At 36.5% G+C, this 13,548-nt stretch overlaps 1 protein-coding gene across 2 annotated transcripts in view; it reads left to right on the top strand.

Moving 5' to 3' along the window:
* Positions 1 to 1,389: 1,389 nt before the first annotated feature.
* The window catches only part of LOC306886233 (uncharacterized protein), a 30,121-nt gene continuing 17,962 nt past the window's right edge, over positions 1,390 to 13,548 (top strand). Inside the window, exons 1-4 of one of the 2 annotated variants that reach the window (XM_079443182.1) lie at positions 1,390 to 1,830; positions 3,419 to 3,449; positions 7,379 to 7,465; positions 12,038 to 12,158. In XM_079443182.1, the coding sequence (XP_079299308.1) occupies positions 1,678 to 1,830; positions 3,419 to 3,449; positions 7,379 to 7,465; positions 12,038 to 12,158 (392 nt within the window). In that variant the 5' untranslated portion in view covers positions 1,390 to 1,677. The remainder of the gene's footprint in view (positions 1,831 to 3,418; positions 3,450 to 7,378; positions 7,466 to 12,037; positions 12,159 to 13,548) is intronic. The other variant, XM_079443181.1, reaches the window with a different exon arrangement.

The following is a 13,548-nucleotide window of genomic DNA, read 5'->3' on the forward strand; positions in this document are numbered from 1 at the left end:
GTCTTGCTACTTGCACTGCCGTTGCAGTGTAGCAGATATTTTGCCAAGACCAAACCAAAACACATAAACATTGTCACATACATTCACCGGCCACTTTATTAGGTACACCTTGCTAGTACCGGGTTGGACCCCCTTTTGCCTTCAGATCTGTCTTAATTCTTCGTGGCATAGACTCAACAAGGTGTTGGAAACATTCCTCAGAGATTTTGGTCCACATTGACATGACAGCATCACGCAGTTGTAGCTGCACATCCATGATGCGAATCTCCCATTTCACCACATCCCAAAGGTGCTCTATTGGATTGAGATCTGGTGACTGTGGAGGCCATTTGAGTAAAGTGAACTCATTGTCATGTTCAAGAAACCAGTCTGAGATGATTTGAGCTTTGTGACATGGTGCATTAGTCATAAATGTATGGACATGGTCAGCAACAATACTCAGGTAGACTGTGTTGTAGCCTCCGTTTCCTGTTCTTAGCTGAGAGGAGTGGCACCCGGTGTGGTCTTCTGCTGCTGGAGCCCATCTGCTTCAGGGTTAGACGTGTTGTGCGTTCAGAGATGGTATTCTGCATACCTTGGTTGTAACGAGTGGTTATTTGAGTTACTGTTGCCTTTCTATCATCTCTAACCAGTCTGCCCATTCTCCTCTGACATCAACAAGGCATTTTCGTCCACACAACTGCCGCTCACTGGATATTTTCTCTTTTTCGGACCATTCTCTGTAAACCCTAGAGATGGTTGTGCGTGAAAATCCCAGTATATCAGTAGTTTTTGAAATACTCAGACCAGCCCGTCTGGCAACCATTCTACGTTCAAAGTCACTTAAATCCCCTTTCTTCTCCATTCTGATGCTCGGTTTGAACTTCAGCAAGTCGTCTTCACCACATCTAGATGCCTAAATGCATTGAGTTGCTGCCATGTGATTGGCTGATTAGTAATTTGTGTTACCAAGCAATTGAACAGGTGTACCTAATAAAGTGGCCGGTGAGTGTATATTACTATGATAAACACTCCAAGAGCTGTCATGACAGAAATGCTGTTTTGACTCTCAAAGTGCTAGCAACCGCTGACTTGCATTTTATGAGTTAGCCACGGACCACAGTTTCAACTAAAAATCTTCTTTACTGTTTTACTGAAGAGAAAAAAGTAGGCTACCTAAATCTGGGATAGCCTGAGGGTGAGTTAATTAACAGTCAATTTTCATTTTTGGTTGAACTGTCTCTTTATTCTCTTAGAATAACATCTACAAAGACTTCCTTTCAGTCTCACTACAAATTTGAAGAGACGAATTGAAATTCCTTTCAAACCGGGCAAAAGAGTGCACCATCTCTACTGCTGTACAACAATTGGCTGCGAGCAGCGTCGCTCAAACACAAATCCTCTCAAGTCCTCACTTCCTCCTCTGCTCTTTGCGTGGGCGGCGCTGCGGTTACGGTCTCCACAATCCCTCTCTTCTCCCTCCCACGCACCCTCCTGCCCTTGATTTAGGAGGAGGGAGAGAAGCTGTAATCTGTTCCTCCAGCGACCGATATCTGTGTGTTTTCCGCTCCATCCCTCCGGACTGTTTCTCCATGCCCGTGCCGCAGCTCAGATGGGGGGAGACTTAAGTGCAGCAGCGGTTGTCTGGGACGTTAACGCGCGCGGCAGGTCTCTCTGGCGGGCCATCCCGAACACGGGATGCTGAACGGGAGCCGCGAGGGTTTGTTTGAACTGGGCAGGCAGCTCCAGCAGGAAGGAGACTCCCAAGCTGCTCTGCACTGCTTTTTGAGCTGCCTGCTGGGACTCACACATGTGCAGAGCTTCCACTCGCTTCCCAACTGCCTGCATCAGGTGAGCCCTGCAGGATGGAGCTCTGTCATGATGCATTGTGGGATAGAACCCATTTAAATGGGCTTTACATTTGCACATCAATAGAATCTGTAGAATTGAACAGAATGCACAAATAACGCATTTGTTTGCATGCAAAACTCATTCTCTTGCTCATGCATGCATTTTATAATGATTCGATGGCACACTAACCTAAAACGAGCCATCAGTCAATGCATATTTTACACTGGCAAATGCATTCTGAAACATTCATGACAGCATATGAGCCGACACTGCAAATACACACTCTTCTATATGCAAAGAGTGTGTGTTCGCACTTGTTTTCCTGTGCAGAGCAGGAGACGTGCTTGAGATGGTATTAAGCATCTTGTTTATCGTTGTATTGCAAGCTATTTGGTTTCCATCATGCGTTTACATGAAACATCAGGGCAGTTTATCCGATGCTAATACTTGTTTCTTTCTCTTATGTGTTCACTTCTCTTGTCTGCTCATGGACTCAATTTGATGACAGTCCATCAGATAAAACCCCTCAGCCCTGTTTACTCGTCCTGGGTTACCCTGTTAAACTCTCAGAAATTTACAAGGGTCCTAGGCAGTGTCCAGAATATAAACAGTGGCTCTTACACAAGAGTGCTGGAATGTATGCTATGACATTGGCCAGACGGAGTTGCTTCTGACCTTACAAAAAAATACATATTTAGAATTTGCTAATTTATCTCTAACATTAACTGTAACATTTCATCTGAGGCATTTTGAAAAGCATAAAGTTATAAGAACTAGAGTATTACTTTTCGAGTGAATCCGAGTGAACAACCACTGTCAAAAACATGTTCAGGGCTGCGTTTCCCAGAAGTATCGTAAGCCTAAATTGATCATAGCTCCATTGGTGGCAATGGATGTAGGATCTACTTAGGCTTACGATGCTTTTTGGAAGGTCATATTTCAGCCTAAAGAAAAATTAAAATTATGTGCTTTAAAGAAAATTAATAATTGACCATTTTAATTTTAGGAACATTAAGATTTTGTCCATGACATATAAGCACATGTTCTACATGCAGTAATGTGAATGTAATGACCATCAGAATAATGAGTAAAACATCAGGACGCAATATGGTAATAAGAAATTGAGGAAATGTGCTTTGCCTAATTCATATAAAATACTGACAAAATGTGACCTCATTCCATTCCATTCTATTTTTTTTTTTTTAATGAGCTTAATTTACTTAATGCAACATGTATTTATTTATGATATTTTTATTGATTTATTTTATAATAGATAGGGTTCAATTTTACCTCCTGGACATGTTATTTGAGTTTGACAATATTCTCTCTAATTTCATCCATATAGGTTTTGTTTTGTTTTGTGGTGAAATATTATCTCCTGGACATGTTTTCTTGAAAATCTCTCTTTCTGTGACGATAATATTCTAACTTATTTGATCCATATAGATTTTATTTTATTCATTTTTTATCTTATCTAGTAATATCTCCTGGACATATTTTCATGAAATTTTCTTTTATACTGTGAAGAACTTGAGGTTTGAATGAACAATATTAACTGTTTTTTTTTGTTTGTTTTTTTTCCATACAGATCGCTGAACTCTACATTGATGACAAGAACTGTATCCTTTTCGATAAAGTATCAGCTTTCACTCTAAATTGTGTAATGAACATAAAATAACAAGTCTTTTTTTCTGCACAAATATGCATGTAGTGAAACTTCAGTTTGATATTTTATATTGTTTGTGCAAGTTGTGTTATCGGAGGGCCTTTTCAACCGGAGCTTCTTGAGTGTGGTCTTTTTCCTAAGAGGATTTGTGGGCACTTATCGCATGTCAGCTGAAAGAGCATCACAGCTAATTAACCTGCATAGAGCCAGCATGAGCGCCGCTGTCATTATTCATCTACGGACTGCCGTTAACAGCCAGGCTAGTGTTACGTGACATACATTCCCTCTTAAACCCGTGGCCTCTCAATTACTAAAGCATAGAGTTTAAACGGGTTCAAGATTGGCAGTTTCAGCTCAAACGGGTCATTTACGTGACCTAACTCATTAACCAAGATCATTCATGACCTCTTTTCCAATTATACGTGAATTGGTTTCAACATACGTGTGCTGATCTTAACCAGTATGCTAGTAAATAGTGGTGGGACTAGGTGATCTCTGTGTAATTACATAAAACAGAAATAATTGATGTAGATTTTATCTTTTAATGGAATAAGCTATTTAATTACATGCAAAACATTACTCTGTTTTATCAGTGCACAACAAGGGACATTGGAATAGGTGATTTGGGGAGCTCCGGATAAATTAAAGATGTGGAATCAAAGGATAGCAAGGATTTTATCTGGAATGTTCTGCCCTTCTCGTATCCTTTAGGACAATATGGACCAGTTCTCATGCATAGCCCGTGTATCAGTAAAAGGAAGAATGGTAAACTAAGGTGAAAACCCATATACTTACTTGCTATGACAATTACTTTTTACAAAGAACTTTAAGTCTGTTCCACATTGCATCTTATTTGGGCTGAATCGCCCAAATATGTACACAGAAAAAGAGCATTTCATTGATTTGTCAAGTGACAGTCCACTTAAGAAATTTAGAAACCACAGTCCACTTTAGAAATATACAAATTAACAGTATCAGTAAGAATATTTTTTTTTTTCAATTAAAAATAAATTTTTAAAAATGCATTACATTGAAAACATTTTTGAAATTATAGTAATATTTCACAATATTATTGTTTTTACTATATTTTTTAGTTGAAAATAAATAAATGCATCTTATCGACTCCAAATTTTGGGCTTCGTAAAAAGAAAGATTTGATGCTACAATCTTGGTAAAAACAGTGCATGTTCTTTCTCCATTTGTAGAGAACAGTGAACTGTTAAAAAAACAACTTAAAAACATATATTTTATGGCACCAGGCTGTCATATCTCTTCAAGTGCATGCATGTAAGTCAGATGGATTGAGTTCTTTGCTTAAGGAGAAGATGAAAGGAACAAAACATTCATCCTGTACTCATTTTCTGACTGGACGTAGATACAATGATACAATGCTGAGATAGATGGATATATACATGCCAAGCAGAAGGACAGCTATTATATTTATTTGTTGATAAACGCTGCATCCATTTTTCCTCTAAGTACCAGAGCTGGTATAGTATATATATATTAATGCACACATCTGCTTTGCCAATACAATGCATTAAGAAAAATTTCCAAGCACTCTGTATTCCTAAAGATAGCATGCATAACTTATTTTGAGATGCTGCTCTTTAAAATTGCTGTGCTGCGTATCTGAGATTTGAAGCTGCATAATTGACAAATATAAACTTGGCACCCCTAGTGTTCACCCGTTTTGAGTCATACTGTACACGGAATGCAAAAAAATATTTGGATGCTTCAGCCAAAATTAAATGTGTGTCAATGTGTTTTATTCAAAATATTGAAAGTGGAATGACTTCATATATTCACTAAAAATCACCTCTGGATCAGCTGGTTGAAAGTACATATAGTACATATCTGCAAAAAAAAAAAAAAAAACCCAGTAAGGGTATTTAATACAGTATATAATATTGCTTCATATATAAAACTCAGTTGAATCTACATACTTACCACAGGGTTACTAAAGTTAAACTAGAACGTATTCCATAAAAGATATGTTGCTAAATATATATATATATATATGTATAGTATGCAGTATTTCTAAAATATGAAGCATTAGGACACAGGCTTTAATCGGATGGAGCGGAAGGCAATGCTTAATGAACAGCAAAAATTATTACAAAATCAACATAGAATACATTTTGTTCCTGGTCTCTCCTCCACAGCTAATTCAGGGGTTAGCATCACATGCAGCACAAATAGATTTATCACTTTCAAACTGATCCCCATGCTGTTAGTCAGCAAATTCAGATGTTCCTCAGCCAGCTGGGATCTAAAAATATGCCTGGGACACATGGGAATACGCTACTCATTTGAGGAAAAGATCATTTTAAGAGGGACATCAGACTGGAACCTTAGCATTGCCTACAATGAGATGCACACTAGACCAAACAATGCAAGCTACTGAAAAAAATTACAATCTACATAACATAAACGCACATAAAAGAATGAAATGACAAAACAAAATCATATTGTATTACAAAATTGTTAGGCCATGTATAGTTCACTATGGTTAAAAAGTTTGGGGTCAGTTTTTATTTTATATTAAAACATTTATTTTATATTTTATTTTATTTTATATTAAAACATTTTATATTATTAATGTTGAAAACATTTATGCTCCTTAATGTTGGGCTTTTTTGTTTGTTTTTTTGAGCATACTTATTATTGTGGAAACCATGGTTTCATTTTTCAGGATTCTTTGAAAAATAGAAAATCCAGAAGGACAGCATTTATTTGAAATAGGTATCTTTTGTAACATTGTAAATGTCTTTACTGTGACTTTTGATATATTTAATGCATTCCTTCTGAATATAATTTATTTCATAAATAAATGAATAAATTTAACTGACCCCAAACCAAATGGTAGCATAATGTGACCCTGGACCACAAAACAGTCATAAGGGTCAATTATTATTTTTTTTTTATTAAAAAATAAATAAATTATACATCATCTGAAAGCTGAACAAATAAGCATTCCACTGATGTATGGTTTGTTAGGATAAGACAATATTTGGCTGAGATCTGGAATCTGAGGTTGCAAAAAAAAATCTACTTATTGAGAAAATCGCCTTTAAAGTCATTAGCAAATGCATATTACTAATCAGAAATTACATTTTGATATTTTCACTGTAGGAAATTTACAAAATATCTTCATTGAACATCAATAAATTTATCATCGATAAACACAAAAATTTGGATCCATATAATGTATTGTTGGTTATTGCTACAAATATACCCCCTGCTACTTATGACTGGTTTTGTGGTCCAGGGTCACATACTGTATATAACCACCCTTTTTTGACTTTTTGTTTGTTTAATAAAATTAGTAGCTAAAGCATATATATATATATATTGTAACATTGTATACATAACATTGTAACAAGAGGTCCAGCTGTACTTTGATACCAAAATAGAAACATCAGCAAGATCCTGCCATTATCTAGGTCATTCATGGCTATTTTAAGAACTTTTTCCTTTCCGGTCAGGTTTTTGTAATGACACTTGTTAAGAGCAAATATTATCTCCTTACACTGAGATTGTAATGGCATGCCTTTGAAAACACTGAACAAACTCTTTAGTCACTATTTATAGAACAGCCACAAGCTTTGTGTCTTTCTATAGAGCTAAAAGGAGAACGTGACACCAACCAATCAAAATATCACACAGGCCTTGAGCTAGAATAGTGTTTTTATGTTTGACTGTTTAGGCGATACATTAAAGGTTCAGTGGACACCAGTGTTTTATATTGTCTTTTGTGATGCTAGAAGCTGTACAAATAAGGATTTCACTGAGTTTGAGTAATTGGGCGGTGTGTGCGATCATAACAAGGGACTATTCCTGGTGACAAGCGTGTCTAATCCTTCACCCGGATAAAATCAGATGGGAAAGCTTTGCAGTTCATTCAGGCGGAGAAGATGTTCTACGAAGTGGCATTGATCGAGCTCACCTCACTGCAGTCCAGCACAGGCAAGTCCACTTTTTATGGATTTACTTAAATGCTTCTTTTATGGTGCTGTTGAGTATATCATAATATAATGATAATAAACCCTCCACCTTCCCCAGCTCCACCTGTATAGATCTGCTACGGGGTGATTGTATGTGCTGCGGCACTATTTCTTACATGCTCACAGCAGCATGTTGTGAATATATTGGCAGTAGCAAGTCTCGGTACTTGCTCTGCCAAGACCAAACACATTAACACTGTCATGTACATTACTATGCCAATCCCTCTAAGAGTTGTCATGACAGAACTTACATTTGTTATTTTGTGTATTTTTGTTTAATCAGCCCAGTAAAACAGTAGGGTATAATGGGGCTTACGGCGCCCCGGGGTAAAAGGCGAGTTTGATATTATTTTCGTAGCACTTTCCAAAAATCCGCTTTTCAAGATGCACATGCAGATTTGCATGATCTGACCTTGATCGTGCGCAGCAGTGCAAAGTTGATTCTGTGCTTTTTTTTTTTAAATGTTGTAGATTCAAGTAGCAAATGAGAATCGCTAAAATTAATGCATATTTTGAGACAAAGGTCTTCTTTGTGATTTTCAGTTTTGTTTAAGATAATTAAAGCAACAGTTTTTAAATAACGAAAGAATATGTAAAAGTATGGTATTTGGGGTAAGAAGCGCCCCTGCTGTTGGGGCTAAAGACGCACAGTAATTAACATGATAATTAATGACATGGTTAGATTTAGATGGTAAATATCATATATTATGTTGGGTGTCTATATTAGAGATAATCACCATGTTTAGAATGAAACCATCATATTTAAAAACATGATATTAATCATATCATATAATTTGTTGTTACTACTGTAAATCTTTATTCAATTATTATTGGATCTCCTTCAATACTTTCAGAATCTTTTCTTATTGAAATGATTTTGTTTCTGTATTTTAAAATGTATTTTTTTACATTAACATCTTAATGACAGTGTATTTATTATACAAAAATTGATTTTATTTTTCAAAATAAGCAGAAAATAGTATAAACTTTGCTAAAGTGATTGTTTTAAACAAGTATTAACTTTATTTAAAAAAAAAAAACATTATTTTAGCTGAAGTATTTGTATATTACCCCCTGTGTGTGGGGTAAAAGGCCCCTCTTGCCAACTCTTACATTTATACGATTTTTAAACAAAATAAACAACTTGAATGATTTATTTTCGCACAAAATCTGTTGCTCCATTAATGTTCAATACAATGTATATAATTTTCCTGCAATTATACATTTTAGGCGCAGTGACTAGCACATTTTTTCTTAAGGTGGGCCTTTAGCCCCGATGTCCCCTACTGGTCTTTCATTCCAGAATGAGTCTGTGTTTATGAACAAATCGAGTCAGTGATTGTTTCAGTGGCTTACTCATAAAGATATAAGGTGCATTCCAATCGATCACAAGTACCCTGTGAAGTAGTCTTTATAGAGTATTCTTCCATCTTAAGCTTGGAATACACTACACGATTCTTGCCCCGATTTTCGCCCGATATACTGTCTGGTCCAGTCTGCAGATTGAGTTGAATTCATAGAAAATTGCATAATGTATGATGGTCACAGACTGATTTTTTTTAGCTTCAGACTTTGATTCCATCCAGTCGGAGGATAAAACATTTTTGATATTTTCAGCCGATTTTAAAAATGGCATAAAATGGCTCTGTCATTATTATTGCGTAAAATTTTTGTCAGGTATTGCACAGTTTCTCTGTGTCACTCGTCTCTTTTAAAGGTGTGTTTGAACTGGTTTGAAGACAACATATTTAGCAGTTTGCTGACAGTGATAAAAGTAATGAAAAAAGCCCTTATATTGTGATGGTTTGGCCAGGTTTTATATCAATTATAGTGTAAATTATACTAACATCAGGTACATTTGGAATACTCCAAATGTATTATCATTAGAACAAGGTCGAGAACAAATTCATGTACATACTTGCATGCATATGGTTAATTAGGCTATTATTAGTGAATGAGACCCAGTTACCTACTGACATTTCAATGTAGCCGGCATACTAAAATTCATTAAATAAGCATGCCAAACCTTAGTGTGACAATTTGACCTCTGGCAAGCATTGGCACAAATTTGCCACAGATCAACCAGAAGTTTGCAGCAAATAAATAGCAAGGGTTCAAGCCTTGTTCCACAAAACACTGAAAATTGACCTAACAAACCTGTCCCCATGATCCTGTCGGAGAGCAGCAATATATTTAACAGAGTTTCATCTTTATTGGTCCTGAGATGCACCAGTATTTATGGATGACGGAGGCCCATCAATCTCCTTCCATATAGTGGACGTTTGCCATTCCCCTGGCTGTCTGCATGCTGCTGAGACAGCATAGATCTCTAGCATGGGCAGAGAGTACAGGAGCCTAGGGAGATATATGACCACACTATACATTACCTCATTAAAGAGATGTTGAGCACCCTGGAAACGTTGCCTGATTCAGCGTTTTGGACCCATGCTGCTTTTATTTCCTCCCTCTGGACTAAACCATGCTCAGTTCCCATCATGCCCTTGGAATACACCAAACTGAAGATTTCTGTGTGTGTGTGTATATATATATATATATATATATATATATATATATATGGTGTCTGCTGCATTCAACGGATGTATTGGTCTTGTTTGGCTTTGAATATATAAGTGTGTGTTTCTTCAAACAGAATGGGTTTTTGCATTCCATTGCACTAATTTGCCATTGTTTTTCTATGTAAACATGCACTAGAGGGATGTGCTTGAGTGCAGCACTCACATCTTCCAACTTTTGCAATGTTTTAAGTATGAATGTGTAAGGAATGTTCCAGGCTCCAGTGACATTTGGGACATTACAATGGAAGTCTAAGCAGTAAAGAAAAGAGAGAGATTTTTGAAGTTGAAATTTACAGTTTGTTTTTAATTGTCAAACTTTCTCTTTCTGGCATTGCTCTGCATCAATTGATACAAGTTTCAGTGACAGCAGTTGAACACTTTTATAACTTTGCAAAGAAAGTTTGGTAATACTTCAGTATAGGTACCAATTCTCACTATTAACTAGTTGCTTATTAGCATGCCTATTATTAACATATTAGCTGTTTATTAGTACTATAAAGCACATATTCTGCTTGACCATTTTCTACATCCCTAATGCTAGTCAATACCCAAACTTAACAACTAACTATTAAAGGGTTACTCCACCCCAAAATGAAAATTGTCAATCACTTACCCCCATGTCGTTCCAAACCCGTTAAACCTTTGTTTGTCTTCGGGACACAATTTAAGATATTTTGGATGAAAACCGGGAGGCTTGTAACTGTCCCATTGACTGCCAAGCAATTTGCACTGTTAAGGCACAGAAAAGTATACAAAACATTGTCAGAATAGTCCATCTGCCATCAGTGGTACGACCGTAACGGTATGTAGCTTTGAGAATACTTTTTGTACGCAAAGAAAATAAACAACAACTTTATTCAACAATGTGTCTCCTCTGTGTCAGCATAGCGCCATTTTGGAGGATATCTGCAGGACACAAACTGCGTACGTTGTTGTGTGTCAGCCGACACTGCACAGATTTTTTGGCAAATTGTTTGGCAGTCAATGTGGCAGTCACAAGCCTCCCGGTTTTCATCCAAAACATCTTCAATTGTGTTCTGAATACGAATGAAGCTTTTATGGGTTTGAAATAACATGAGGGTAAGTGATTTCTAACAATTTTCATTTTGAGGTGGAGTAATATGCAGCAAAATAAGAGTTTGAGGCAAAAGTTGTAATTAAGTTTGTTAATAGCGAGAATTGGACCTTAAAATAAAGTGTTACCGAAAGGTTTCATGCTGATTTTATTACACTAGACTCATGTTAAAATGTATAATTTCATTAATAAAGTACTAGTTCACCCAAAAATGAATCAGTTACTTGCCCTCATGTCATTGCAAACCTGTGACTTTTCGTTTTTCTTGGAACACAAAAGGAGACAAAGATATGACTCCGAAGAACCATTCATTCATGCATCAGACGTCACTATTTCTGGCACTCACATGAGTGCTATAGCGGATATCATGATTTCAGTGACGTCAATTTCTGTCTCTTCCTCACACAAAATGGTTGTTTGACTTCAGAAGATTTGGAATTTGCTTTTCTTTTTCTAACTTTAGAGAATTTTGATAGTCAAAGAATGGCCAGTACATTTTTCAAAACGTCTCTTTTTGTGTTCTGTTGAAGAAAGTAAATCATGCAAGTTCAGAACAACATGAAGATGAAAGAAAATGAGGAAGGAATTGCTCTTTAAGCTGGATTTCAGAAACACTTCATGTCTTCATTGGTAGGCGGGAATTTTCTTGGAATTGTCTTTGAATGGTCAAAGCTGCTGGTTCCAGTAAGCTTCTGTTGTCATACGTTTCATTTCCTTGTGAGAACATTTGAATCTGTGGGTGTGGTGGCAGCGATCGGCCATCTCTCCTCTCACACCCTCCCTCCCTCTCTGTCTTTTTCACTCTTGTCACAGTCTTGTTGTCTCTGTACGTGTGCGTCACTGTGAGGGCTGTGAGGTTTCTGACAGACTTTGTGTGAATCAGGGTCTCAGGAAGACGGGACATTGGGAACGTCAGGATGTCTGTCTCAAGAGGAGTTATCAGAACAGGCTTCACAGGCCCAGGATCTTGAGAGGCTGGCTCAGCTCTGCATCATGAGCAAAAGGTAGGACACTGAACTGACTGTGAAAAGGATACTGCATGTACACAGCATGCTAGATTGTTTTTAGCAGACTAATTTTGACAAAATTGGCATGCCAAATATAGTAAGTTAGAGTAATTTCCATGAAGCATGTGTAATAACAGATGGAATTTAATTAGCTTGTTATATGATTTAGGAAGATGCATTCAATCAGTCTTGCACAGTTTTGCACAGAATTACTCACTTTTTTTTATTTGTGCTGACTGTCCACACTTAAATGTCTTGTTTATTTCCCACTCAAGAAATACTTGACTGCTGCTGTAGAAACATTTATTTAAATATAAACAAATTCAAAAAAAGCTTTATCTGCATTTTTGAAGAGTGAATTGTTTCATATGGTAACATGCAACTTAACTGGTTTTATTAAAGTAAAATATGTTTTAATTATTAAAATATTAAAAATAAATATGGGCAGAAATTCTCTTTACTCTTTACTTATATAAATAATATAAAAATTATATTGTTATGTTCTTGGAGTGCAGTTAATATTCTGGGATATAAATAACATTTTATTTATGCTGCATTAGGAATCCCCTATTATACGGAGTTAAGTGAGCACCCATAGGGAGAGAGGAAGAGAAAGGTGTCTTGTGTTATGTGAGTCTTAAGGTTTCAAATGTTACTGGGACACTTTGAGTGAGGTATCCTCTTTCCTCCATGGGCTCAACATGATGAGGCGCTCTTTTGTAAGGCACTAGCACATACGCTTGAGGACATTTATGACCCACAGTTGGCACTGGTTGGGGATTTAAAGCATTTAACCTGATTGTCCCAGGCAAGGAGACCGCTTGCTGGTGCCGCAGGAGAGAGGATGACATTAAACTTGGATGAGAACTAGATTGTTTTATTGCTGCCCCAATAAGATAATGTTTCACAGGACAATGAATTGTGGGGGTATCCACACCATTTGTATGTAATCCCTTAAACTCTTTGGGTTGAGTAACTGTTGAAACCTGATCTTCAAGATCTGATGGTCAACTAGGACAGCAGTCAAGTTTGAAGTTGTTGGTATTTCAGCTTAAAAACATAAAAACCATGCAAGATCACATAACCTCATTATGTCTCCAGTTATGAAATAATATCATCTCAAGGGTCGGAGCCATGACACTTACTGTAATTTTTGACCTGTTACTTGGACCACACAACTCTGTTAATAAAAATCATATTGATATTTTGAGGGACATAAAGCTACAAAAGTGTCCTGAATAACAGTTCTGATCAACTGTTCTGAGATCATAATGAAGAAATAAATACTAAAAATAAAATAGAATGAAATCCTTAAAGAAGACCTTATAAAGTATTTTTGCATAATATACCATTATTTCTTAGAATAATGAAAAAAATACCCTCATTA

This window comes from Barbus barbus (genome assembly GCF_936440315.1).
Source record: "Barbus barbus genome assembly, chromosome: 20".
NCBI classification, from domain to species: Eukaryota; Metazoa; Chordata; class Actinopteri; order Cypriniformes; family Cyprinidae; genus Barbus; species Barbus barbus.